The sequence below is a fragment of the Tyto alba genome, unplaced genomic scaffold (genome assembly GCF_018691265.1).
Source record: "Tyto alba isolate M040663 unplaced genomic scaffold, T.alba_DEE_v4.0 Super-Scaffold_32, whole genome shotgun sequence".
Taxonomy (NCBI): domain Eukaryota; kingdom Metazoa; phylum Chordata; class Aves; order Strigiformes; family Tytonidae; genus Tyto; species Tyto alba.
The window spans coordinates 4,759,111-4,786,439 of NW_024881307.1; the positions used below are offsets into that span (position 1 = coordinate 4,759,111).

Genomic DNA, 27,329 nt, shown 5'->3' on the forward strand with positions numbered 1-27,329 from the left:
TTTACCATAGAGATTGTGGCCTTTGGAAAGAAACTGTTGCATTTGGTCTTTCAAAGTGTTCAAATCGAGTGTTTGTGCCTTGGTTTTCAAGTTGCGTTTGTCAAAACCGAACAAGTATTTGAAGTATGTTAGTCTGTTAATGGGGGCAAAAAATGCAGGTGTGCAATTCTTTCCTTTTTGGCCTAGCAGAGGTTAGGTCCTTTCCTGTTCCACTCAGTTTCCCCTAATCATTATAAGAAAATAAGATAGAGAAGTGTTTTCTGGAAAAAGTTTTATTATCAAATTATTCATATACAGCATTTTTACCCTTGGTAAGGTAATACAGATCTGTGTATGTACTCTCTTGGAATTCAGTTCCACCAAAAAAAAGAAAATTGGCAAACAACACCTTTAGTGCAAATTAATGCCTTAGATTATATGGATTTGATGTCTTCCCCTCACCCCCCCACCCCCCCCCCCCCCTTTATGCATGTTTTCCTCTTGGGGTTCTCTCCAAGTTCATCTTTGAATGAGGGAAAATTGTGCTTGTTACAAAAATAGGTAGCATTTCAATTTCTAGACAAGTGTCAGCGTTACAGTACAGCAGGAGGTAATTTTTCAGCCTCTAAAGTCCTTATTTCTTCATTAAATTCATGAAATTTCTTCACCCCTTCATGGGGAGAACCCATGCTTGATATTGCACAGACAGGACGTTAAAGCAGCAGAGGCTGTGTCAGGTGGGGAAGAAGCTCTCCACAGGGAGGAAGACCAGTGATAAGGACTGTTTCAATAATACATGTTCTTGTCCCACCAGCCTGCAGTAGGAGAAGGAAGGGGAGGGAAAAAATCAGTTCTTTTTTCCTCAGAAAGTAAAAGTAATCACTGGGAAGAAATGCTCCCTTTTTAAGCAGTCCACTTGTCAGTGGCAGGTAAAGTAGATGTATGAGTGAAAGGGCAGGAAAGGACACCTTATCTTAAAATCCTAAACTAGAAAAATCTACTTACTTCCTGGGTATCTCCTGATAAACAGCTTGCGGACTTCATCATAGACCCATATCAAGATGGCAAATGGTACAGCCACAAGCCAGTACTGAAACCTGGGAGGGGGAGAAGAGGTTCTCATTCAGACACACCTCACAGCTCTGCTGCGCTATTTGATGTCACTAAAATCAAATCTGGCCTTTTTAGCTTTTTTTATTTTTTCTTCTCCCCTTCAGTTAAGTGCTCAAATTATTAGAAATAAGATGATGTGCATGTAAGCCTCCCAACCTTAAGTTGTTACTAAATTTAAATTACTCCAGATACTATACAGAAGGTAATGTTGCCTTGTGGTATTATAGTCTCTGAAGATGACTGAAAGCTGGAACATTTCTGACAGTGATATATTTTAAACACAAGTTGCTTGCATGAAATTAAGTAAAATGCTGTCTAATCTCACTGAAGCACTGGAAATCCTGGGAAAAATATTAACTATAAAAGTAGGTTTCTGGATCCTCAGTAGTAAATATGGTAGAAAAAGTACTGCTTTTTTTTTTTTTTTTTTGGAAGCTATGAAAATAATGCCCTTTTATATCAAGAAATTGTCTACCCTGCTCTTCATAATGCATACTCTTAAATACTTATCCTTGAATTGTGTTGCATGGGCATCCTGCTCCCGTTTGTCTGTTTCTGACAGGGGAGGTATGCTAGCATCAAAACTCACCTCAGCGGTGTGAAGTTCAGGGCTGTAACATGTCCAAGACCATAGGTAAGAATCAGAGCAATTCCTATCTGGGAAAATATACCCACCCAGATGACTTTGTTCCTACAAGAAAACCAAAGAGGAAGGGTCACGTGCCTCTGTCCATGCATAAAAACCTGATGGCGCAGCATCACGCAGAGGCTGTGCCGCTGTTGTGCTCTGCTGGCTGGCTTGAATGATCTGCCTCAGAGGGTGAGCACTGCAGAGATGGTCGCGGGAGACAAGAGGAAGACTGCCCTTCGTTGCATACATCCCTGTCTTTCCTGGTGGCGTTCCTGACCTACCTCGATTAAAGCAAGCTTTAGGGAGACATGCAGTGTGCGTTAGTCATGTCCTCTCGTTGCGCTGTGAATGTGCGCATTGTGACTCAAATGTAAATGTAAGAAGGAAATATACCTAGGTGTAGGCTCTGTACCTGCAGATAAAGAAATGAAAACAATTTGCTTTCCCATCAGAAATACTCTAAATGCCAGCTTTTACATGTGGCCTCCATCCCAAAAGATATTTTTAACTCCCTGGCTTCCGTGGGATTGAAGGGTGCAGAGTATTTTGCAGAGGGCAGCCAGCACTATTTTAGGGAGTTTGACCAGCTGGTATCACCTCAAAGGCTCAAGTTATCTCTGAGAAGTCCAAATGTGCTACCTATTGATAACTACATAAAGAACTTAAGAAAATAATCTGGAGAGGAAACTCCCTATTCTTGTAGTAAACATTTTAGTGAATGGAGAGTTAGTTTTAAGCTGATGTGTTTTCAGAGTAACCAGTAAAACATCTTTCCTTAAAGCAAACCCTTATCATGAAGTAAGAAAGGAGGTGGGGGGAAGGTCTAATAAAATGTTTGTTTGAGATTTGTGATTGCTTGGAGACAGATTTAGTCTTTGTCCAAAGACTAAATGTGAGTGGACTAAATGACTGAGCTAACCTTCTTCTAAAATTAGCAGTAGGCTAATTCACCCCCTCAGGTGTTGGGTAAAGAATCTGCAAAACTTACCTGAAAAGACCCTGCTGGAAGATGGAATTTCTCCGTGTTTTCCTGATGATCAAATCAGCAACTTGCTGAATTGTGATGCTGACAAAAAAGGCAGTGTAGCCAGTCCACTGTAGGTACATCCTTTGGTATTTGGTCTGCAAAGCAAAGGAAAAATCGAATAGTGTTCTATCAGACACTCGCATCTTGTGCAAGTGACTACAAGCCTTGATAGTAGGATTTCAGTTACTAGGTATAAATGCAGAGTTGTTCCAGATTTAGATAGATAATGATCAGATTTTGACCAGTTGTTCTAGTCCGCTAGTTTCTGTGGATGAGTCACAAGACTGAAGCATGAGCTTGGTGTAAGGAGGTATTTATATTGATTTATTAATGGCTTCTGTGTCTTGTGATTTCTGCAGAATGAGTGAGGGGGGGGTGAAAGAGGGAGGGAGAGTCTGCAAAATACTTTACAGTAGTGCTGTTCAGAAGCAGGGATGAGAGATTATGTGATGGGTCTAAACATAAAGTCCAGAGAAGGTGCATCTCCAGAGGCTTTGAATCAGAAGGTGGCAAATTGTACAAGAATGAATGAATGAAAGAATGGAGCCTGAATGAGAGAGCTAGGTGGCAGAAAGCTCTAAAGAGTCTATCCTGAGGGACCATTAGAGGAAAACTAAGTATTTTTGCATTTAAATCTCCCTCTCTTTCCCTAATCCTTTATTTTGGAGGAGAGTATAGAATTTTTAAGAAACTGTTGGGTGAGAGACAGCACAAGAATGTTTCAATGCTTCTTTACCCATTCCTGTCCATATGAATCCTCAAAGTCATTGATGGCATTGTTTTCCCAGTCGACTCGCACGCCGAGCAGCGTGGAAGGGAGGAAACCTTGTTCAGCATACACAGTAAAATAGGTTACAAAGGCTCCCACTGACTGCATAATGCCTGCAAAATCAAAGAGGTAGAAATGAGGAAGAAGCAAAATTTAGGAGCCACTGGCATTGTGCTGGATATCAGTGTTGATTCACCTGCCATGGCATGAAACTTGCCATGAGTCTAAAGGTAATTTTAGAGCTCTTAGTGCTCTAAGTTTCTTGACCTCTGTAGATAAAAACCTGGTGTATTGTTGAATAATGAGCAACAGAAGGGAGTTAGAAGTTTGTCTAGGAAAGCAGAGGAAGGAGCTGACTTTCATCTCCCCCTTTCCTAAAAAATTAATCAACTTGACTCTGTCTTGGTTTACTGGTACAAAATAGTGTTTCAGAGAACAAGCCAACCTACCAATCTGCAGATAGGAGTATACAGCGAGCTGCTCATTCACCAGCCTGTCTTTCCTTTTGTTACGAGGTCTCCTGTTCATAATATCGCTTTCAGCTTTTTCATAGGCTAATGCAACAGAGGGGATCTACAACAGAAATAAACCATCAGAGTCCTGGTGGCAACCTTTGTCTGCTTCTCAGATGCTTATCAGAAAAGTTTCAGTTCTCAAGTGGTTCTGTTGACATACCGTGCATTTTCAGTATGCACAGAGCAAGTGAAAGAAGGATCTGTGTAGCATTCTCTTGATATGTATAAAGGATTTGAGAGAAGTCTGAAGCTGTTTCATAGGTCTGATGATCATATGACAATACAAAGGGCTAGAGACTACTGAAAACATTAAGGGATCTTTCAGATCCCTTGGAGTGGGCTCTGATGAGATGTCTGGTATTCATCCCCTACAGTAACTGCAGCAATCTGTGTGATCTCTTGATTGAAACACACTCTTACCTTGCACACTGCTGATTTTGCTTGTCAGAATGGATCAGAAACCTTCTCTTTTAACTCCCCCTCTGTAAGTTTTTTTCCTACTATTCTTTCTCTATACCTGGCTTCCTCTAACTCTCTACTCTGTCGCTAGCTTGTTATTCAGCTGCAGGGTAAGGCAGCTAAATCTTCCAGTGTTCTGCCTGTCCCTTTGCACCCAGACCCTCCCGCTTGTCATGATATTTCAGCAGAAAATAATTTAAAACAACTTACAATGTCTGTGCCCAGATCAATGAATAGGATGGTGATAGTGCCAATGGGCATTGGAATGCTGGCAATAATGTAGATGAGAAAGGGACAGAGCTCAGCAATATTCTTAGTCAGGGTGTAGGCAATTGTTTTCTTTAGGTTGTCAAAGATCAGGCGGCCTGGAAGAAAAGGAAATGCTTCTGTAAAAGCTAATTTTCAACAGTGTTTTCCAGAAAAAAGTTCCATTTTTAGCTACGTGAAGTGAAAAGATTTACTGCTTATGTCTGCTTGTTCCTCATGCGTTTTTTGGGGGGGGGTTTTGCTTTTTTTTTAAACTACCAACCTACCTTCCCTAGAACCTTCTGAAAATTCAAGTGAAAATAAAAAAATCTCTTTTAATGAGAAAGATTGGGTAAAAAGTCCCATTCCACAACACACTTTAGTTTTAATGGAAATCATAAGCTCTTTATGGTGAAAAAAGAGTAGCATGTGTATTACTGCTGTAGGTGGAGCATGGTGGAGGTGATGCATGAGCAATTAATAGAGTCAAAATGTAGAGAAAAGGGTTTGTATCTTTGTGAGGCTCAGAACTGCATAGGGACAAGATGGGAAGTGCTTTTGTCTGGAGCTTGAACAAGCAGCGATAGCAGACGGATGTTAAGTGTGAGAAAGGGGGATGAGTTCCTTATTGTCTGTTGGTCACATGTCTATAAATGGAATTAATTCCCATTTTTTCCAAATGCAGAAAGAAAAAGGAGGGGCAGGGGGTGAGTGGAGGGCAGGAGGGAAGGATCTGCAGGACCCGCTAGTGCTGCGTGGCTGTCAGCAGCTTTCAGCTAAGAAAGTGGATAGCAACGTTATTTTTACCTTCCTCCACTCCTGTGACAATAGAAGCAAAGTTATCATCCAGCAGTACCATATCAGCTGCATTTTTAGCTGCGTCAGAACCAGCAATACCCATAGCAATTCCAATATCCGCTTTTTTAAGAGCGGGGGAGTCATTGACTCCATCTCCAGTCACGGCAACAACTGCTCCCTGGAATACACAAAAGGATCCAGATGTGGGTTTTTTGAGGAGATGGTGCTGTCTTCCCCTAAGGACAGTGCTCTCAGCACACTCCCTGTCTTTAAATCTCTAGAAGAAAACTGCTGATACTAAGTTCTGAATCCTCTTCGTACCCACATAAAACATAGCCTGTGATCAGAAAGACACTAGGTAGGATTAATATAGCAATCTCAGACTTTTGTGGGATAGATGTCTGTATCTGAGTTTTTCATCTAGACTCCCTTCATAGCAGAGAAAAATGGGAAATTCAGGGATATTATTTACTACGTCCTAAAGAGCAGACATCTAAATTAGATGCACTTAAAATGCAATTAATCTGAAAACTTCTTTCTGTGGAATATAAGCGGGCTTAAAAATTTAGACATCTGATTATAAATATATGATCTACCTCTGGCTAAGCAGACCCAGGCTCATCAGTGGGAGATTCAGTTGACACATGTTCTGTCCTTGTTTCTTTTTTGTGTGGTGCATATGGAATCAGTCAGTTTTTATCTTAATTGTAAATTATGTAACTGTTCATTTAAAGACCATTCTCATCCTATCCCGACAACTTCTGGTCATCACCAATCTGTGCTAGAATTGTGCTAGTAATCCAAAAGATGGAAAAATGATCATTCAACTCAGATTCTTTGTTATCTTCCAATGAAACCATCTACTGCAGCTAAACCAGGTGCTGTTCTAGTTGATGCAAAAGTTCATGGCTTGATAGCAATACAGAGTGTTCTGAGCAGGAAAAAGCCTGACAAACTGATTAATACAAATACTGAATGTCCTGTCCCTGTGGGGATTTAGCACAGTGTCACTACCTATAAATAATGCCATGTACAGAAGAGCTTATAAGCTCTAAGTACTAAACATAGCATGTAGACCGGCTGGCTTGAGTTGAGGCGGGGAGGGTGTTCCTTTTCATCCTTTAAAGATCCAAATCTACAGTCTACGAGGAGCGTACTAGGAGTGTGAGTGTCTAATCAGTGCAGAACATATTTACCCCGTTTGCCAAAGGGCAATCGAAAAGAAAATAAAAAAGAGATTAAATTGAAAGGTTTTAGATCCCTCTCCACCCACCCACCCCACCCCCTGTTTTTTAACTCTCCTGAAAGCAGTCCAGGCTTAAACCCAAAGAGCTGATAATGCTGATTGGAAAGCTTAGCTCTGGTGTAATTACAAAAATAATGTCTTGTGCCACATCTCCTTCCCTGCAAAATTCAGGCACCACAGTAGTGTGGCTTTCTATTCGCAGCATCTACTTGGAAGATGTCATATCTGAGAGGAGAATCTTTTGATGACAATTTGCATCTTTTTCAGAGCTCTACACGTGTAATTTCTTCCTCTTCTGCCTCTTGTGCTGGCTGCACTCCATGCTACTTTACATAACATTGCTCATGGATGGGACAAACTCTCTTTAAATCCTGCTTTCTGTGGGTTGTTTTATAGTCTTTGAAAGTAACATAGATAAGGATTGGTCCTACATAAATCATGCCATGACGTTTTGCGGGATCCATACCTTATTTTGCTTCTAAACATTCCTGTGGTTGGGAAGTGCATAGATCTAAATGGCCACAGGAGATAAGATGAGAGGATGTGGTAACATGTTGCTTTTATCTGGGTTTAAAGAATTCCTGAGGGAAGGCTCCTTCCCAGAGTACAGTCTCTGCCCAGGAGGCTTCATGTGAGCACAGTGGCAGCTTCTCAGAATTATATGCAGAAGACAGACCCTCGGTACAGCTCCGAGCCAATCAAACTTAAGAAAAGCTCATTTTGTCAATAAGAATTCAGAACCTGTAACAGGAATTTGAGTAGCTTGGATTCTGTCCAGGCAGTCTTTGTGGCAATCTGTTAATGTTCTTGCAGTGAAAAGAGTATAAACAGAGCTTAGAGAGCATTGGAAATTGTCTTCCCCTCTCTCATCTTGGGGATGATGTCTGTGGAAAGCTACTGCTCCATGAATGCCCTATAGCCATATCTGGGTATAACCCTTTACACCTCTTACTCACCTGCCTTTGGCAGCCTTCAACAATAATCAATTTCTGTTGGGGAGATGTCCGAGCAAAGACTATCTCCGAGTGGTTACACAAGATTTCATCCAGCTGCTGCAAGCTCATATCCTTCAGCTCCATCCCATTAACTACTGCCGCTGTAGCTTCTCTGTAAGAGCCATGGGAAAGCTGGGTAAATTTTCAAATCAAAGGGCTTTGGTAAAAATATCACACTCATGTAACGTATGGTGCTTGATAGTAAGGAAAGCAGCAAATTGAGTTAATTTCAGAAACATTAGTTGTTAATCAGCAGGTGTTGAATGAAAGCCATTGTAGAAGTCCAGAGTGAATTACAGTTACCTAGATACAGAGGGGAGTAATTGAAGCTTCCTCCTGAGCAGCTATAACAGCAGAAAATGCATTTTAAAGAGGACTCTGAGTGGGAGGGTGGGACAGTGGAGGAGGAAGACATCTTTACAGACAAGAGCTTTTATCTTTCTCTTCTGATGTTATTTTTTTTACATTTAATGGGTGAAATAGGAATTTGGACTGACGGTCCTGAGGGTTGTGTGATTCTGAAATTTGCTTTTCATGTGTGTGTTTTGTCAAATGCGCAGTGACAGCGAAATCCAACATGATCTGCAAAGTATAATATGCTAGGTTGTTTTTCAAGGGTCAGTGTAGATGAGAGCCACTGACCCAGACACATAGTTATTTGAGTAGAGATGACATGTTGGATGGACACAACAGCTGGGAACATATCAAAAATCAGAAAAGCAAAAAGCAGCTGTGCTGCAGAAGCGGGCTATAAAAGCACTGTGGAGGGAGAAGTCATAGCTTTCAGAAAACGAACCCGTAGGTAGCCCCTGTACTCTGCTTGCTCTTACCTTCTATTGACTTGCTCAACGGGAATGTTGAGACGCTTAGCAATATCTTCCACAGTCTCGCTGGTGGCTGAAATGATGCCTACGCTCTTGGCAATGGCCTTGGCCGTGATTGGATGGTCGCCAGTGACCATGATAACCTGAGGAAGGGACAAGCATTCGGCGAGTGTGACAAATGTATATGCAATGGCTGGAGTGAGATAAGGTGAAGGAAGCAGTTTAAAATCTGTACATGGAAAGCCGTGCTATGTACGTAATTATGACAGATTATGACTATTAATTACTTAGCTCTATATTGACATCTGGTTTCTACCTCTTGTTACGGGCGCTATTTTATCAGGACTGTAAAGGAAGAACTTGTCACAGGCAGCGACATTAGAATAATGCAGAATAAAGAAGCCATTATATAAGAATTTATATTAGGTATACTTAAAAGTGAGAGCTTGTTAGAATATTGCATCTTAAAATGGATCCTTGTGACTTGAGGTGTCCTGACAGATAAGACAAAGTTTTTTCTTGTTTTTCTTGAAGAAAAGTTGCTAGTTGCCAGATCTGTCTTCAGACTATAGAAAATTTTACCAAGGTTGGGACTCGAGTTTCATCTGAGATCAGTAATTCCAAATACTGATTTTCTATTATTTAACTAGATTGCCTAGAGCTGAAAGCTTCCTAGTGGGTCCCCTGGGAGTGAAATTAGGAAAATTATTGCTTCAGGCTCAACTTGAATAGTTTTGAGATTAGTGATTCCTATTCATGAATGTTCCTAGCAGGTGTAGCCCTATGTCCTAATGCCTTCTCAAGAACTGTTTCTGTTACCTTACTCTGTTTACAAGTAAATATACTAGCTGGCATGGTTTCTATATTCTAGAACTAGATCTGAGCTTTTCCAAATTTTGATTTCCGGTTTTGGGGTTCCTATATTCTGATTCCCACTTAAACTGTTTTGCCTCTTGGGGCCTCCAAGTACTTCCTTTAAGTTACTGTTGCAGAATGGTATTAATGAAGGCTTAGACTTTTAGTAGTTGTTGCTAGAAAGATACTTAATAACGATGTGGTGGAAGATTGTAAAAGTTACATTATCATGAATCTTTCTGTAGAATCACTGTATTTTTCATTGTAAAATCCCTACCTTGATCCCAGCACTGCGGCATTTTGAGACAGCATCTGGCACTGTGGAACGAGGTGGGTCAATCATAGATAAGAGCCCAACAAAGCACAGGTTAGAGGTTGGGAAGTTCATGGAATCTGTGTCAAATGGGTAGGTGTCTGGAAACTCATCTTCAGGCAGATACAAATGACAGAAACCTGGAAAGAAACTTAGGTTGATGTGATGTACAGGAAATAGTGGAAGAAAGACCAGACCTTGCTATATACCATCAGGCTTGACCTTGTCCATAGAACTCCAGTACATTTAACAATTAGCTTTTTATGGAGGATTTTTTTAACCTGTCGTTGCAACCTTCACATCAAAATTCATACAGAGTCAGTGTTTCACGTAACAAAGTTAGTGACACTTGCCAGCGGGGAAGAGTGTGTTCCTTTGTGGATTGCTTATGGGGTTTTTTTGGCTGCTCAGTGTGGCAGATCAACGTCAGTGTAGAGCAGTAAGGGCATCCCTGCCACAGAGGTCTTACGGCACATTAGTGTGGTTTTAACACTCTGCTTAGGAAGCTGTACACTTTCTTTTTTTCCCTCTACTGCAAGAGGAATGAAGTCTAGACATGGTGGATTGTATCAAGATTTTTAAACCCCATTTTACACCGCAGTTCTCTGATAGTACCTCTAGTTGCACTCACCCAGCACTCTCTCTCCCATGCCTCCCAGCTCCATGTATGCTGTTTGGAAAGCTTCTGCCTTTTCACTGTCCAGTGGTTCTTCTTTGCCATTGATCATGATGGTGCTACATCTCTCTAAAATCCTCTCTGGGGCACCTTTCATCACCAGCAGAAAGCGTTTGTCGTTGGGATCGTCAGTCTCGTGAATGGAAAGCTGTGTGCCACAAATATGAAATTATTTGAAAGAGCATACGTGATCCTCATTTGTTTCCAGTTTTGGTCACTTTGCGTGGAAATAATGTTTCTTCTTTTCCATGAGGATATCATACATTCCATCAAATGGAAATAATTATTATAGCTTAAATTTCCACTGTCATTGAATTACTCCATTAAGACTTCCAGGCCACAAGTAGTTGCATTAGACCCAGTGATTGAAATGGTTTAAGTTGGAAACAATCTGACGTAATTTCCAAAAACGAAACACACCTGGAATTTGTTGGTAGAGTTGAAAGGAATTTCAGCCACTTTCCTGTTCCGCGCTCTAATACTCATAACATCACCCAAAATGACTTCTGCAAATTTCAGTAGAGCTGTTTCAGAGGCATCACCTACCACAACTCTCTGTATGCACAAAAGAAAAAAGCAGTTTATAGCACATATAATTCTGCACTTCTGTGAGGAGAGCTTGCATGATTCTAGAACATGTTGCATGCTTAAGCAGCAGTGAATCTACATTGCTATATTCAAGTTGTCCCGGAAAATTATTACAGTAAAAATCTGGGATTTTGCACTTGCTACTAGAAGTAAGCTACAGCAAAGAGATTAAATTAGTGTTTGAATCTGCAAAAGCACAAGATCTGTGATCGCTTTCAGGTTTGTGTGGCGGCTTTGAAATGCAGTTCTAGGGTAGCAGCAGGCACGTACGGGTGAGATAACATCCACAAAATCAAATGACTTTGAGGAAGGCATTGATGGAGTAAACAGTGTAGATATCAAGGATTTGTGCTGGTTACTCTAGTCACCAAAATTTACTACCTTCAGCAGTCATGTGTAAAGACATTAATTAAGGAATGTTTACCTTTTGTATTTTGCTATATTAAATTAGTAGTGTAGTAATTACGAGTGTAGAAATTCTTGCTACTTGAATTGCCTTTTTCCTTATAGGGATAGTTGCTCTTGGCTGTGTGGGTTTTAAGCTGAGTGGTCTTAAACCTTTTGAGAGCGTATAGCAGTAACACTAATTTAAAAAGTAATTTAGAAGACTGGCATGGTAAAATGGAGCAGATTACTAAAGCCAAACAGAACAACTCATGTGTATTGTTCTTTCAGAGGAGGAGAAATACGCTGATGTGAAGTAGGCAGTACCTTCATTATTGGGAGATTCTCCTGTCCTGGTCTGAATTCTGCCCGGTTGCAGAGAGTTATGATTTTTGATAATGCTGTCCATGACAGAGAACTTTGATCAAAAGGCTGGGCTGAGAGAAAGCAAAACACACGTTGTATCCTTTAGCATATTACATGATAGAAGCAGAAGCTTAAGTTTGAAACAGGATTGAATTATTTGTGGGAGAAGATTGTTCTTTAGAGAGGTTCTGTTACAGAAAAACAATTGGATGCAAAAGCTTACATCCATCAGTCAGCAGTTCTGACAAAGTTGCTTAGACTGTGTTTCTCTGTTTATTTCCCTACTAAAGTTACCATTGGTAAAAGTATTAGAACCTCCTTCAGACTTACTTTTTGTGAGTGGAGTTCAAATATTAATTCTTTTTTTCACATCTCTACATGGCTAAGAAGGGACTTTGCTGTTGCACACTACGCTTCTGTGTGGAAGACGTGTCTGATTTAGCTATCAAAAGACATTCCCATTGACAGCAGTTTGACAGCTGGTAAGTGTGAAACATCACAGGTTTGATCGAAGTAGTTGCCCCTTCCCAGATCCCCCATTGCCATATTTACTTGTTTGATCTTCACTGGTGTCAGCCGAGTAGATCTGATTATCAAACCAGAGGTGAGCAACAGTCATCCTGTTTTGTGTGAGGGTCCCTGTCTTGTCGGAACAGATGATGGAGGTAGAACCAAGTGTTTCTACAGCTTCCAAGTTCTTCACCAAACAGTTTTTCTTCGCCATCCGCTTGGCTGTTAGAGACAGGCTCACCTGGCAGCAGTAAAGAAGTTCAGCTCACTGTTAATGAGGTACAGTTACAGAATGATGCAATCAGTGAACTTACGTACTTCTGCTAGGCTTTTTGTGGTGGTTTTTTTTTTGTTTCTTTTTTTTGAGGAAGAGAACATTTTTTTAAAAAAAAGTGTCTTTTGGTTGACTGTAGGGCTTTTTTGTTTTGTTCTGTTTTTCATTTTCTTAATAGCATTAGTAAGGTCAGAGTTTTGGCTGTAACTAGCACAAGTACATTTGCTGCTGAGAGGAACCTGCTTGCCTGCTGATAGAAATAAGAATGACAGATCAGATAAGAGACTGTTTTAGATGGAGGAACCTACAATGGTGGGGGGGAGGTCCTAATCACCAACTTAATGAGTCCTGAAATTATTCTCTTCATTACTGCAGTACTGCTTGCTGTTGGTGTGCTTTAAAGCTAACAGTGCTTAGCAGGTGTGCTGCTTCTCAGCCAGGGATTTTAGTGATGCCTTACAGGAGTTAGTAAGTAGAATTTTCATGTGATTTTTAGGGTACAATATCCTCATTTCCAAATAGGAACAGATTGTGGGGAAATGAGTTACATCATTCTACTGGTTAACAATTGAGGGAGAACGGTACTTAAAGAACCTTATTTCAAACTGGATTGTTGTGCTGCAGCTTTTAAGATGAATAGTTCAGTTATGCCAGAATTCCCAAATGAAGTGTTTGTGCTTTCAGTTCCATGGAAAAAAAACACCCCTATTTCAAACTCAACTCAGTCACTTAATAGATCACCTGTTCTTCACTGTTTAGTGTTTCACTGTAATGAACTTACAAGTGATGAACTGTGGTAAAGACTGAAGAACTACAGTGGCAACCAGTGAATTCACACACAGGCTTACCGTTACTGTGGCTAGCAGTCCCTCTGGCACATTTGCCACAATGATGCCAATTAGAAAGATGATGGAGTCCAGAATCTTGTATCGCATAGAAATGGATATAATGAAGAAGAGAACACCAATGGAAATGGCCACTCCTGCCACCAGGTAGACGAAATGTTCTATCTCAATAGCAATGGGTGTTTTCTCGTTTCCCACTCCCGATGTGAGAGAGGCAATCCGCCCGATGACAGTGCGATCCCCAGTGTTGATTACAATGCCAGTGGCAGTGCCTGCAAAGAAATAAAAGACCATCAGCTCCAGGAGAGACTACTTCTGTCTTCTGTACCCAGTATTGATTGACAAAGACCCTTCTCAGCCTTAATGTGACTGAGACTTCATCCCAGAATTACGTTCTTCCCCTTAGAAATCTTATAGCTCTGTCGGTGAAGAGAAAGGAAGGCATAATTTATTTCTATTAATGAGACTCTTTTTTGATTGCATTGCAGTAGGAATGTAGCATTCTGCTGGGCACTGTACAGTCTCATAGCAGATAGTCTTTCAGGTATGACACACACACCTTTTAGAGCTGAGAATAGGAACAACACTTTTATGTGTGCAGAGGCCTTACACAGAAGTATCCACGAGTACTCAGAGGCGCCTGCAACTTGACATTCCTAAAGATAGTGATGGAAAGACCACAAGGAAACCACAGTTAACTGATCGTTGCACCCATAACCGGGCTAGGTGTTAAAACAAACGTCTCGCTGGTTGGGACCAAGTGTGACCAGCCCAGTGCTTAAGGCTTTATTTTGGTGTGCTTGGGACAGCAGTCTCTTGTGAGCAATTAAACCTTTCAGGAATTGCTTAAAGCAGAATGGCTTAAAAGGAGTTAGCAGTATTATGCAGCACCCTGTGCAGGTGCCGTTTCTGGAGGCCGTTCTCTGTCTGTACGCACCTTCCACACAGGTGGTGGAGTAGAATGCAATGTTCCTGGTCTCCAAGGGGTTCTCATGGGTGAAGTCACAGGAACGGGACTGTGGTTCCGATTCCCCTGTGAGTGAAGAATTGTCCACCTTTAATGAAATGGAGACATGCCCGTATTAAAGTTAGTAATACGCGGTTATGTCTAGCCCAGAAGGGAAGGGAGCAGCACATTTAAGAATCAGTGATAGGGCCATAATTTCTCACTGCCTTTTCTGTGATAGTTGCCATTGTCACTGAGAGGAACAATTTTTGTAGGAATTTAGTTCAGTCAGTGCTGTGTGTCTGTCAGTGGGCTTTTCAGTAGCAGCCCGAAAAAAAATATGGTTTGTAGACCTGCCTTCAGGTCTGTGAAAACTCTTAATACTGTATTTGTACTGCCTCTGTCCTGGCAAAGAACATTGCTAGAACGTGGTGTGGACGTAATGGTTCCTTTTGATGTTCAGGAAATGGAGATGTTAGTCCTAGATGAGCTGAGCATCACAGTATAGCTTCTGCACTCTATAATGTAATTAGATTATGTAATAACTCACATTGGGTGCACAGAAATTCTTTATCTCTAATAAAAGTCTCTAAACCAGGTTTTTCCTCTTTCCCCATGCTCTTCAAAGTACTGTTTACCTTACAACCCTGAGTAAAGATCAGACGAATGTCTGCTGGGATCCTATCTCCACCCTTTATTTCCACGATGTCTCCAACCACAAGCTGGTCTGCTGGCAGTTCTTTCTTTTCTGCATCTCTGATGACAAGAGCTTGCTGAAAGACGTAAGTGTGACAAAGATTAGCACTGTTCCATCCTCTAAACCTCCTACCAAGAGGTACATTCAAGTTGGGTTTGTTGTGCTTTTGGCACTTTAAGGTGCATTATTAGGGTGAACTTTTATCTCAGATGAAATGCATTGGTTATTCCTACCTGTGGAATCATTTTACTGAAGCTGGCCATGATGTTTGTGCTTTTGGCTTCTTGATAGTAAGCGAAGATACCAGTGAGGATGACAACCAGTGCCAGGACTACTCCAAGATAGAGCTAATTGATAAAAGACATAATCTGGTTAGTTTAAGACAAATGTTCAGTGATTCCTCTGCTAGAATAAATCATCGTTCTGTATTGTTTCAGGACACTCTTAAAATCAGGTATTGGTGAGGTTAAAAGACATTTTAAGAAAAGAGCTTTCAGGTTTTGCCCTACTAATGAGCAAGTAAAGCTTTCTGAATATGAAAAGTGCTTTGAATAGCAACTTTCCCATCTCTCTAAAAGCCTTCTATAAACCATACCTGACACAAACCCAAACAAATTATATTCCTAGCAGAATATTGACTCGTAAGGGAATTGGAGTCAAAGACTCTGGAGTCCTTTGTGGACTTCAGTATTGCTCTTATGAGTACTCAGGTATTATGATTATGGGTAGTGGTTATAAAACCTTTGGATAGGCACTCTTAGACGAAAGTGGTATGTCAGGTATTTGAGCATTTATCAGAAATATTAACTAGTAGAGGGAGAGTCCTGAAAGAACAAAAAGCCTCCTTGTAGTTACTGAATAACTGCGAAGGAGTACATAAATTACTTAGACTGTCCAGGGGTCAGATACTCACTTTGTAACTATTAAACTACTTACGTTGTCAAAGGGCGATTCAGCTCCCTGGGCAAACTGAATGCCAAATGAAATCCAGGAGAAGACAGCTCCTATCCATAAGAGGATGGAAAACCCTCCCACCATCTGCTTGAGGAACTTAACAATCTCAGGGGTGGCTTTGGGAGGAGTGAGTGAGTTGGGACCATCCCGAGCTAAAATCTCTGCTGCTCTTGCACTAGAGAGACCCTGCAAAAGTGAATGACATGTTTAAAATAAAGTCACAGAAAAAACAGATTTTTATCTCAACTCAGAGCAAAATTCGCATGCTGTTTTTCCTTTAACGTTGTGTCATAGATTGGCTGCAGTAACCTGAATCTTTGATTTTCAAACTTTGGGATTTCAGTGTGGCTACTACTAGTTATCTGCTATGAAGAAACAGATATTTCTTTACCGAAGCATTGAATCAGGGGCTGTGTCCATTAGGAGTTTTCATTCTGTCTGTTATCTATCAGGTATACCTGTACTAAGTGGAAAGCTGGGGGAAAACAGACATCAGTTCTTTCAATGCTGTTTCTGTATTTTCCATCAAGACGTTTGTAGTTCATGGGTTTCTTGAAATTCTTGTCTGTACTCTGGCCACATTGCAATGCTTTGATATGTTGTTAGGTGTCAAAGGGACACAGGTGTGTAGTTTCACAAATCTAGTATTTCCTTCAAGATAAAATAATTTCTAGTGCAGACTTTTGATATAAATTGTTACAGACACTGCCAGTGAAAAACTAATGGTAGCAAAATCAAAATACTGGATAAAAACTTTAGAAAAGCTGAGGTCCTGGTGCAAACTTTGAGGTCATGTTTTGTGCAGGGATTTTGATTTCAAAACAGTAGATCAGACTTCTTCAGACTTGAGAGAAACTCCAGTTTAAATCCAGGTCAGTGCTGCACGTTGACTTGCCCGTTCAGGCCTTACTAGGAGTTAGTGCGTCATAGTTGTGCATGCATACAGCCACACATACATCTCTGTATGAGCCTGTGGATTTGTAATGCTTTCCTACTGCTTCTAGGAAGCTTTGGGCAAGCCGGAGGCAGAGTAAGGCAACTGATTCAGGCGGTTTCTTAATGATGCCCTATGGACTTACTTTGTTGATGCTTGTACCGTACTTTTCCTCCAGTTCTGAAGTGCTGAGTTTGTGGTCATCCTGGATTCCAAAAGAAAGAGAAAATGATAGTGAGCAGAATGTCAGACTGCTGAAATTTTTATTTCAGGATCTGAAAAATGTTCAAACTGCCTGGATCTGGGACCATGTATCTAGTTGCTAGTATGACATCCCACTTCCACGAATAGACAACGTGCAGTTTGCATATTGATAAGCAAAATATCTTCCACTGGGAGATGGTATTTTCTTTTGATTTTGAGAATACTGTTGTAAATAGCTCCCTCCTCCAGCAAATCTGTCACAAGAACAGAATGGTGTTTTCGTGTTAATACTGCTTGCCACAAATGTCTGTGCTTCTTTTAGATAAATAATTCCTCTTTACATTCTATAGGACTCAAGCGTTCAGTACAATAGGCAATATAGTGATAGAAGGAGAGGGTGCGGTTTCAGAATATGTGTGACAACAATTGTTGCACCTGATTGACAAGGTAGGGTATGTGAAATTATTCACTACAGTCTTGTAGAAAGAAGCAGCAGGTTCTAGCCACAGTTAAGAAGGGTGTGGGAGAGGGAAATCTCAAAGCTCTTCTCCTTTCCCTGCAGTGACACCTCTGTGGTATCATTGACCTAATTATATCTTGTGCTGAACTGAGATTTAGAAGCCAAGAGTTTGAGAGATCTCACAGTTGTTTTCACAGAATGATTCATTGGTACTTGGATGAGTCAATTATCTTGTCTGTGCTTTGGTTTCTCTTTAGAAACACCAGAGTAATGTCACATCCTTTGGTGGCAAAGATAAGATACATTGAGAATTATTTAGCCAGTGCTGGGTAGGTCTTGGAAATATAATGGGTGAACTGATGGCCCATTTGGGGGTTTTCTTACCTTTGAAATACTATCTTGCCCATAAATAACCTCTCCTTTGAGTTGCTCTCAAAGCAATTCAGAAAAGAGGTCAGTATAATTACCTTCTTTTTTCAGATTGGGAAACTGAAACATATAGTGAGGAAGAAACTTTTCCAAGATCAGCCAGCAGGTCATTAGCAAGCCAGAAGTAAAATACAATTTTCTTGATTTTAGTGCACTGTCCTTGAAGTACAGTGCAGTTAGTTTGGGGGGAAAAGAAACTGTACATGCTTTTAGATCTACTAGAAATCTCTGGAGCAAAATGTTGTGCTTCTACCTTCTGTTTCCTGGCTGACTGTGCAAGTGGCAGTTCACTGGAAATACTGATTTACAGTTATTCCATCTGGGGAATAACTCCTCTTTGGGGAGAAAATGTTCTGTACCAGTGGTGGCTTAAATAATTCGTTATAGGTATTAATCCTGCACAACTTTTGTTCTGGCACACTTCAGGAGCATGAGGAAGCAAATCCTTCCCTGTGTTAGGGTTTTCAGCGCAGCTTGTCTTCTGTTAAAATAATAGTGCATCAGCATTTCACCCCCCTTCACCGGCCTTCACTCAGACAGTGGGTAGACGCTGTCCTGCCAGGTGTAATGGGAGCTTAGCAACACTCACCAGCTCCACTTCTTTCTTAAGGTCTTCTGGCTTCTTTTTTTTCTTGTTGCCTTTTAAGTCTTTGTACTTCTCCTCTTCATCTCCAGTCTCTGTTTTTTCTAGATCTTTTGTCCCATAGATCTCAACTGAGTAAACATCAGACTTTTTCTGTAAAAGAAATAAGGTTTTGGCATTGTTGTGAACATCTGATGAGACTTGAAGGATGCAGGAAAAAAATACCACAAATAAGTCACACTTTGCCAAATCTACTTTTTTTGGACAAGCTACAGATTTCTACTGTCTCTTTCTCCTGCCAGCTTAGAGTGCTAGTTCCTGTTTTATCCTGAGATCTCTCCAGTGTGTGTTACAGAAACCGTGGCCAGGTCTTTAGCAGATGTAAATTACAGTGATTTCTTTGGAGATCTGCAATTTTTAGTAGTCTGTGGTCCAACACAAAGTGTAGGAATAGTGCCCAGGATCTCAGCATTGCTAGTGAAAACTACGAAGTCATTTATCAGCTCCAAGAAGAGAGCAGTGTAAAAGCCAAAGATTTTTAAAAAGAAAGGAGAGGGGAAAAAGTATTCATTGAGAACATGCTTATTCCTGGAGCTTTTTAGATACATGACTTCAAGGTTTACTGTTTTAATTAAAATTAACATTTATATTTACACTGTAGCAAGAAATGGAGGCAAACACCATACTGCTAGCCAAGGAGAAACAAGTCTGTTTCTTTTCACAGAGAGCTCAGAACTGCCAGGGAGTTAGCAAACTCTTCACCCATTTTTGTTGATCTGCTACCAGGTTCAGGAAACTTTTAACCTAGGGAAGCTGCTAAACCTCTGACAATGTTTTGCTTTTTTTGATAACTTGGGGGGTGTGTTGTTTCCTAACTTTAGGTTAATACTGTAGTCTGAAGGGCAAACTTCCTGTGTTGCTAATTTACCAGCTTCTCTAATCATAATGTTCCAGTTCCTAATTATCTTGTAAACTACATGCCATGCCTTGGAAGAACTATTGGTTGACCCCATTTCAGAGCCTTCCTTAGAGATTACCCATCAGAGCTCATGAGAGTCATACTGGATCTTATCTGATGGTGTGCTTTACCAGTGGGACAGATGAGCTCGTAGGCTGCTGCTGGCTGGCTGAGTGCATACGTACTCTGCAGGGCATTTATCAGTGTCTGGACTCCTGCAGAGGTAATATTTCAGATGAACTGAGAGCAGACGTCTTAATTACATACAGACTAAACCAGAGAGCTCAAGTAATGGAAACAACGGGGGGGGGGAAAAAAAAAAAAAAAAAAAAAAAAGGGATTGGGACCTCTTAATACTGTTCTGAACTAAAAAGTGGCATCTTATCCTCAGATGCCCTTTAGTTAGAGGAATGTTGAAGTCTTGACACTGTGGCTTGAGGCTAAGAGCTGGTGAGTAGTTTGGGGAGCTAAAAGTCAGAAATCTTTCTCCTAAAGCACTTGAATTTGCTTGATGACACATTCCAGATAAAGGACGTGTTTGTTACAAGAAGTTCTATTTTTTTCTACCTTGCCGAAGAGTCACAATCTGGTTTATCTGTTGGGATTTTTCCTTCACCTTCCTCCTCCTCCTCCTCCTCCCTTAAACTATCCTACCCCAAAACCTGTTCAGCTTTTCAAATCCCCATAAAGTAAAGAAACTACGAGAGAAAGAGAACAGCTATCTGTTGTGAGAACTTAGCAGATGGAGGAGAACAATGAAGAAAATTAATGGAGTTAGTAAAATCTAGTGATTGCTTCTATGCATCATCTGTGTTTAACCTTTAACCCGCACATTTTCATAAAACCTCAGATTTTGGCATTTGCTAAAGGGATAGTGTTCATGAACCTGTTGACCATGAAACTAGCCAGTCCTAGAATTTTTCCCTATACAGAGAGTAAAGATCTCTTTACTTTTTAGGATGAGAGGTGCATATCCACCTACAGTGAAAATTTCAGTCATTACACTGGACACTCAACAGTGTCTAGTAGTAGTTCCATTTTTCACTTAGCTTATATTCATAATATACATATGTATATTAAAACTTAATTTAATGTTTGTTCTTAAGAAGAAACACATGCAGTAGCAGCAATTCCGTGAACAGTGTACTTACCTTTACCATCTTGGTGAGTTTACTGCTTTCCTGATGGAGTGAAACAGCCAAGCTAAAGGCTCAGGATGAAAACCAAAAGCCCAGCTGGAGAATGAAGTGGCTCAGAGCAGTTTTGGCTACTGGAGTGCAAAAGCTCACAGAGGTTGTAGCTCCCTCTCAGCTGGGAAGCAGATGTTAGCTGGAATCCTGCTTGCACTTTGGCATCCTTCAGGCCAGACGAGTTCGTTGTCCAAAGCCTGTGGAGAAGGAGCACTGTTTGCTAGTGCTTTATAAATCAGCATCTTGTGCTGCCACTCCACCCCTCCCCTTCCAGGTCCAGCCCATCTTCTGTTTCACCTGTTGTAGGTGGAAAAATACCACAGTAATGGGCATGTGGGTTTCAGGTCAGATAGTTTCTAATTATTCCTTTGTAGTGTTTGCTCACAACTAGGGAGCAGGTGTATTATTCATCTTGCTAGAAGCAAAGAGTTTCCTTCAGAGACTTTCCAGCACCGGACTCCCCTTACGATTTCCAGCTGTCATGGCAACATCTAGTGGGGTAAAGGAAGTCCATGCACATTTTGTCTTACCTGTTTACATGATGTTCTCTTTGCCTGCCTAGGGTCCCTAAAAGTCAGATTCCTGCCCTGTTTAGGTACCAACAGAGACTTGGTGGACTGGTGTGGACTTGACTTTTAATTGCATTTGTTGCATTTTTAACCTTCATGCTTAGCTGAAAAAAGCACTTCCTGATGCCTTTTCAGCAAGAGCATTTATCTGAACAGCTTGTTTAGGTTGTTTGTCTTGCACCAATTACCAGCTTTCATCCAGGACTGATAATGAGATTTATGACACTTTTGATGCCTGGTGTGTCTCACTACTTAGAAGTAAACTTAAGTTCTTCTTTCACCTCTGAAATTTAACTGACAAAAAATTAAGTCAAATACGGTGAAAGATTCTTCTGTACTTGAATATTATTTGGAGGAAGACTGTCTTTCATCTGTCTGACAACTGGTCTCACTGAACAACATAGCATTTCAGCAGTTGGCCTTCTACATTATATAATTCGTGAGCTTCAAATTGCATCATTTGAGGTGCTGTGAGGTACCACAGTAACTAGCAGATGACTCAAATTGTGGTGAGAGATACAACATGTTAATGGAGGTAACTAATGTTGACCGTTTCAAGCCATATGTATAAGATGTTAGCATAGAGAAAATGACTAAGAAACATTCTTTACTACTTCAGCGGGACCACAAATAAAATCATGTTCAAATCACACTCAGGTTTCCACTGCTTTGAGTATCATATCTCCTTAAGTGACGCTTATGTTAAAAAGCAAAGCTGTTTCCACTTCTCAGTTTGTGTGTATTGGGTTTTTTCCATGGCATTCTTTAATCTTAGAATGTTATGCAAGGTACTAAAGTGTATCTGGAAAGGGTTTGCATTGTTTCTGCTGTTTGTTGTATTGAGAACTGGATCGTGTCCTGGGGCTTGAATATAAACCTTTTCATATGTATATAAGTTTTGGAGATTTCACAATATGTGCTATATGCAAGAGCAGTAATATACTGACGGTATCCGCTGTATCCAGTGAATCTGCCTGTGTCATGTGTTACCTATTACTGAGATCGTTCTCTCTACTGCTGGAAAAGCTACTAGGGCAAGGACGATCAAGAGGTACAGCAAGTATATTTGACATCAAACTAGACTGCTGAGGCTGGAAGTGGGAGGATACGTGAAAGGAAACATGGACTTGGAAATAGGGAAATGCCTTCCAGGAATGCAGTTGCATTATCCATCAGATCTGTTGCTGAAGACAGTGGGCTGCAAAATGAAAAACCGGGACTAGCATACTTTATCTTGTTCGATTACAGTGTTTAACTGGAAATTGGGATTTCTAATCCAGTGGCGAGGAATAGCTGTTAGATGGAAAACAAGAATGTGTATCATTATGTCCTGCTGTTCACAGATTTGTGAAAATAACTGCCCTGTACTTTTTAGTAATGGTTTGTGATTTAGGATGTTATCTGGGTCATTTGGGCAGCTTTTGCATTTGTCTTGTATAAATTATGACTACTTTTGCCTGGGGACAGATGTTAGAAATGCAGATTAGAAAAGTGTTTGGCAACAAAGTACCCCATACACCCTGGTCTACATGCAATATTTATACTGGTACATCTATCTTCTCGAGGGTATGTTTTGTAGCAAATTAGTCAAAATGGGAAAGCCCTATAGACAGTACCATAGGTTAATATTTACGAAGTATTGAGCTAGGTTTGCTGCTGACAAACGATCTGTATTGAGCTGCCAAGTTCAAAGTGTCAAATTGATGGGTAAAAAGTTATGTGGCAGAAATTTCATTAATTTTGTCCACTGAAGGGATTATTTTCCTGTGAGTTACAAAGCAAAGATGAGAAGAGCTGTAAAAAGACAAATCTCTTGTTCCCCATGAACCAGCAAGCCATGGTTGGACAGCATAATATTCTGCTGCTGGGAGGAATTATCCTTGTTAGCAGTAGTCACTCACCACTGATCTTGTGTTTTGTCACTTGGCCCTGCTGAGAAGGTACCAGAAATAGAACCCACAGGGGAGCCCAGGCTAGAGTTCTGGACTTGAGAGCAACTGAATCCTTCCAGTGAAGCCCTTGTGCCTCGGTTTGGCAAGATGTGACATGTGCTGAGAGGAATATACTTGGGTCTGTGCCAGGGAGCTGTAATCGTCACGTGTGTTTCTCATGTGTCTCAACATCCACAGCTGAGCCCTGGTTAGAATTGTTCTGATTTCTAAATATCAGTCTAGAAAAATAGTGTCCTTTTTGAATTGTTGTGTCTCACACTTCTTCACCAGAATTGAGGCATATTTTGATCCTATTCTGAGTTCCTGTGTATGTATGCAACTCCTGTGAAAACAGAGCCAGGAGAAAGCTTTGCTGTTGTTTAACACATAGAGGCCACGTTTCTTAACCTGCAGTGTGTGAAGACTACAGGTTGCTGATACCTGTGCTTGGATTCTCAAATTCCTCCAGGGTGTGAAGCAAAAGTGTAAATGTTTGTAAGAGCTTTTGGAGTAAAGAGAATGTAATGCGTTTGCCTGCAATTTTCCCGTTGAACTTTGTGTTGCTTATAAGCCTCCTGTCTTGTCTGAAGCAGGAGCTGCATTAGCAAAAATGGCAGCATGCAGCTGTAGAAGTACCTGAAGACGCAGGAGTGGGTTGGTAGATCTATACTTAAATTTGCTTTTAGAAGGCATGGTGGAGGCTTGCTGCCTTTCCGCAGGGAGAGCCAGCAGAGGGAGCACAGCAGCCTCTGTGCTTAGTGCTTTCCTTGTTCATCACTTTCACACTAGCAAAAATAAGGTTTAAGAGAACAGAGCGTATGTCTGTCTTGATGTCCTAGCACAGGCCTGTCTCAAGTCAGAGAAGTGTCTCGTTTTGTTTTGTTTTGTTTTTCCATTCGAGGCCAAGGGTAAAACAAAACCTGAATTTCAGGTGATAGTTTTGTGACGCTGAAATCTTCTTTCAAAGCTGGGATAGAACCACAGATGAGCTAGGTGCATACTGGCAGGTATGTACATGAGCTGTACAATTTCCTTGTCCTTTAAGGAGCCTTGAAAACAAGTCTTTGCAGCCAGCTAACTGCAGTAGCAGGCAGCTTGTTAGGGAAGGTGAGTAAAAGGGGCTGAGAATGTATTCTGGGTCTTATCCATTAGCAAAGGTGGGAAGCTTTGAGCATTCCTTGTTTCCTCACTCAGTGGAGAGTAGAAACTCCCCTCTCAGCAGAGGGAAAAACTCATGCTAAATTTTACCTTTTTCTCCTTCTTCATTTGACCCAAAGATGTTAAACTAAAATTCACAGGCCACACTAGTGACAAACCAGGCACTTGTATAGAGCTCTTGGGAGTCTAATTAAAACAAAAGCTTAGGCGGTATTTTGACATTGGTAATTTAGGCATTGCCTGTAAACTACTCCTTGTCCTAGTGCCTACAGCTTTCATCTTCCCATGATCGGGAAACTGCACATTCTGTTTTACATAGTACTGTACGGAGTTCACAGAAAGGTATATTTCTGTGCTTTTTCCCAATTTTTCTTCCTTGTTTATCAAAGAAGAGTAGGAAATTATATGGAGCAATAGGCTTAATTCCCAGCTTTCAAGATGGCATTTTAAATGGTGAACTACAGTGTGCCTCACTATAAATACCATGCTGACTTGATATCCCTAGGGACCTGGCACAGGCACCACAGCTGTAGTCTGTTTCAGGGAAAGTTTCATCTCAATTTTACAAAAGAATTTGGCTTACCCTCACTCTTTTGAAGCTAATACATACTGCTGGGGTGTGCTTTGTATATCCACAAAATAATAACATGGATGAAATGTATCATTTCTTATATATATATTTCAATATATCATTTTTTCACATCATCTGAAGAAGAGCTAGTTAGGCTCGGGGGAAGTGACTGGTCTTTTCATCTCTAGTCCTTGTTTACAGATTTTCTACTTAGTTTTCTACAACAGTGCAATCGTGTATTCTTTCACTTTTCTGATATGGAGAACTGCTCATTCAAAACATTCTCACATGGGTCATCAAGAAGCCATGACTGTCTCTAAAGTAATCCTGACTTGTTTGAAACAGTGAGCTCTGCAGAGTTGCGTCTGTCAGGGCGTGCTATCAACTGCTGAGCTACCTGCTCCCTACCTAAAGAGAGTTCAAAAAGGTAAGAAGTAAAGCTCACACATTTCTTGTAAAGGGGGGAAGATATTGCTTAGAAGAAGTCTTCTGATGAAATTTCCTGAGTCAGTGGAATAAAACAGAAGCCATAAGCAAGTCACAGTATCTAGGACTTTCTTATTCTTCTTGATATTTTATCTTTCTCCTTCCTAGTGCTATTAATATGAACCATTACTGAATTCATATTGAACGAGATATAAAAATGGTAAGGAACATTGATCTTCTTCCTCTTCGCAACTTCCTGGGGCTGTGCAAAGGTACAGTCAGGGCTGGAAGTTGGTGTGGAAACACATTATAACTTTCTTCTTGAAAATGGGTGATATTTCCAACATTTCATTTGCAATCAGAAATGATTTAGACGAATTAGTAAATTCTAGTCTTTCTTTCAAACAGCTGCTGTCTTGACGCTTTCATCATTCTCGGGCAAAACAATACATTTTTTCTTTTAAAATGTTACCTGATGCACTGGTTAATGTGCCAGACCAGTGCATCTAGAATTTGCTGTGCCAACCTGTAGTTTGCAGTCTGGATCTGCTCCTCTAGAACAACACACCAACCTCTTTCCTGACAACCATCATGGCCTACCAAGCAGCAGAGGCAGGCTAACCCTTCCAGATGAAGACAGGAGGAAAAGGGACAGTTAAAAGTGGGATGCAAGTATGGGCCTATGCATAGCTAAAGCTGGACATGTGGGAACAGAAAATGGATAGTGCTGCAGAGGTACGTTTACCCCAAAGTACCTATGCAAATGTAGGCAAGGAAGCTTTGGGGCAGACTTGCTTGTAAAATACATGGTATGTGTGCTCTATGTTTGTAAGTAATGCTGCCTAGAAGCAGCAGTCTGTGGTCAGCAAAGGTTTCCGTACACAGCCTCCAGAAGGGTGTTGCCCAGTATTTGTCAAACAGGCAAGAATTATTTCCTAATTTCACCTGGAAACAAAGTAAGCGTTATTTCTCAAAGATGCTCTTTTGCTTAGAAAATTTTGGTCTTGTGGCTTTTGGGTTTTTTTATGATGAAAAGCAGGTCATTGCACTAATGTGACTGCACAGGCAATTGACAGCTGATACAGCGGGACTAGATGTTGACTAGCAAGTTAATTCTCATTAGAAGATGGCTGAGGTGCCACAGCCAGATGTTTACTGCCTGGATGACCTCTATTGGAAAGTGATTAAAAATGAGTCAGTTGGTTGAATGTGGGTCGTTCAAACAGATGATCCTTTTTTTACCTTGTGATGTCCTTGCATTGCTGCCATGTCACCCGAGAGTTCTGCTAACTGAAAATGACAGTTTGTGAGCACAGAAGTGGTGAGTGTTTCAGCTGAGAATGCCAAGATGCTGGCTCACAGCTTGCAACAGCTGCTAGCAGAGCAAGTCAGGATCTTTAGTCACAGCTTGCAAAGCCAAAGGCTGAGACTGGCAAAGTGGTGGCTCATGGTTTACAAGAGCTGACAGCCAGGGACCATTGCTCTGATACAGATTGACCTCTCCGTGTGGTCTTCCCATCTGTAACAATGTTGGCAGATTTGCAGGCAGGAAGCAAAGTTTAAATGGCCAATAGTTGAAAAGGACATTGAAAACTGTTTGCTTCAGTGGTTTAGTGGAAGAAAAGATTAAATCATGTTTTAGAGTTCCTGTGTTTAAATCATTTTTTCATTTCGCCTTTGCATTTTTACATTTCCAGAAAAGAGCTACTACCAGCGCAGGCAAGGTGGTAAGCATATGTTGAAGCGTTTACTAGAGAATGCTGTGTCCCACTCTTCTTTAAATTTTCTTTTTTTTTTTTCTTTTTTTATTACATGCACTATCATTGCAGTGGAATTCTCTTGGCCACTTTAAAAGGTGGGGAAGGCGGGGGAGCATTCTCTATTCAATTTGTGATACCTTTTGAGA

At 40.8% G+C, this 27,329-nt stretch overlaps 1 protein-coding gene across 2 annotated transcripts; it reads right to left on the reverse strand.

The window, feature by feature from the left end:
- Positions 1-256: 256 nt before the first annotated feature.
- Positions 257-20,972, reverse strand: ATP12A (ATPase H+/K+ transporting non-gastric alpha2 subunit). Of its 2 annotated transcripts, XM_032993012.2 has the most exons (23): positions 20,730-20,972; positions 18,627-18,773; positions 17,090-17,149; positions 15,993-16,196; positions 15,290-15,403; positions 14,998-15,132; positions 14,351-14,468; positions 13,417-13,685; positions 12,337-12,535; positions 11,746-11,855; positions 10,867-11,001; positions 10,402-10,594; positions 9,735-9,910; positions 8,609-8,745; positions 7,740-7,890; positions 5,547-5,715; positions 4,704-4,858; positions 3,969-4,092; positions 3,487-3,632; positions 2,712-2,845; positions 1,682-1,783; positions 985-1,076; positions 257-794 (listed from the first exon to the last, which is right to left on the reverse strand). In XM_032993012.2, exons 1-23 carry the CDS (start codon positions 20,736-20,738, stop codon positions 766-768), a joined length of 3,108 nt encoding a protein of 1,035 aa, XP_032848903.2. In that variant the 5' UTR covers positions 20,739-20,972; the 3' UTR covers positions 257-765. The 2 variants fall into 2 exon arrangements, with proteins under 2 accessions (XP_032848903.2, XP_032848904.2); XM_032993013.2 differs by lacking the exons at positions 257-794; positions 985-1,076; positions 1,682-1,783 and adding an exon at positions 2,282-2,358 and having other exon boundaries at positions 2,708-2,845; positions 20,730-20,951.
- Positions 20,973-27,329: the final 6,357 nt, after the last annotated feature.

Coding starts and splice junctions, on each gene's coding strand:
- ATP12A (XM_032993012.2), bottom strand. Junction 13,686..14,350: donor CTCCACCACCTGTGTGGAAG/GTGCGTACAGAC, acceptor ATTTCTTTGCAG/GCACTGCCACTGGCATTGTA. Junction 7,891..8,608: donor GTTGAGCAAGTCAATAGAAG/GTAAGAGCAAGC, acceptor TGGCTCTTACAG/AGAAGCTACAGCGGCAGTAG.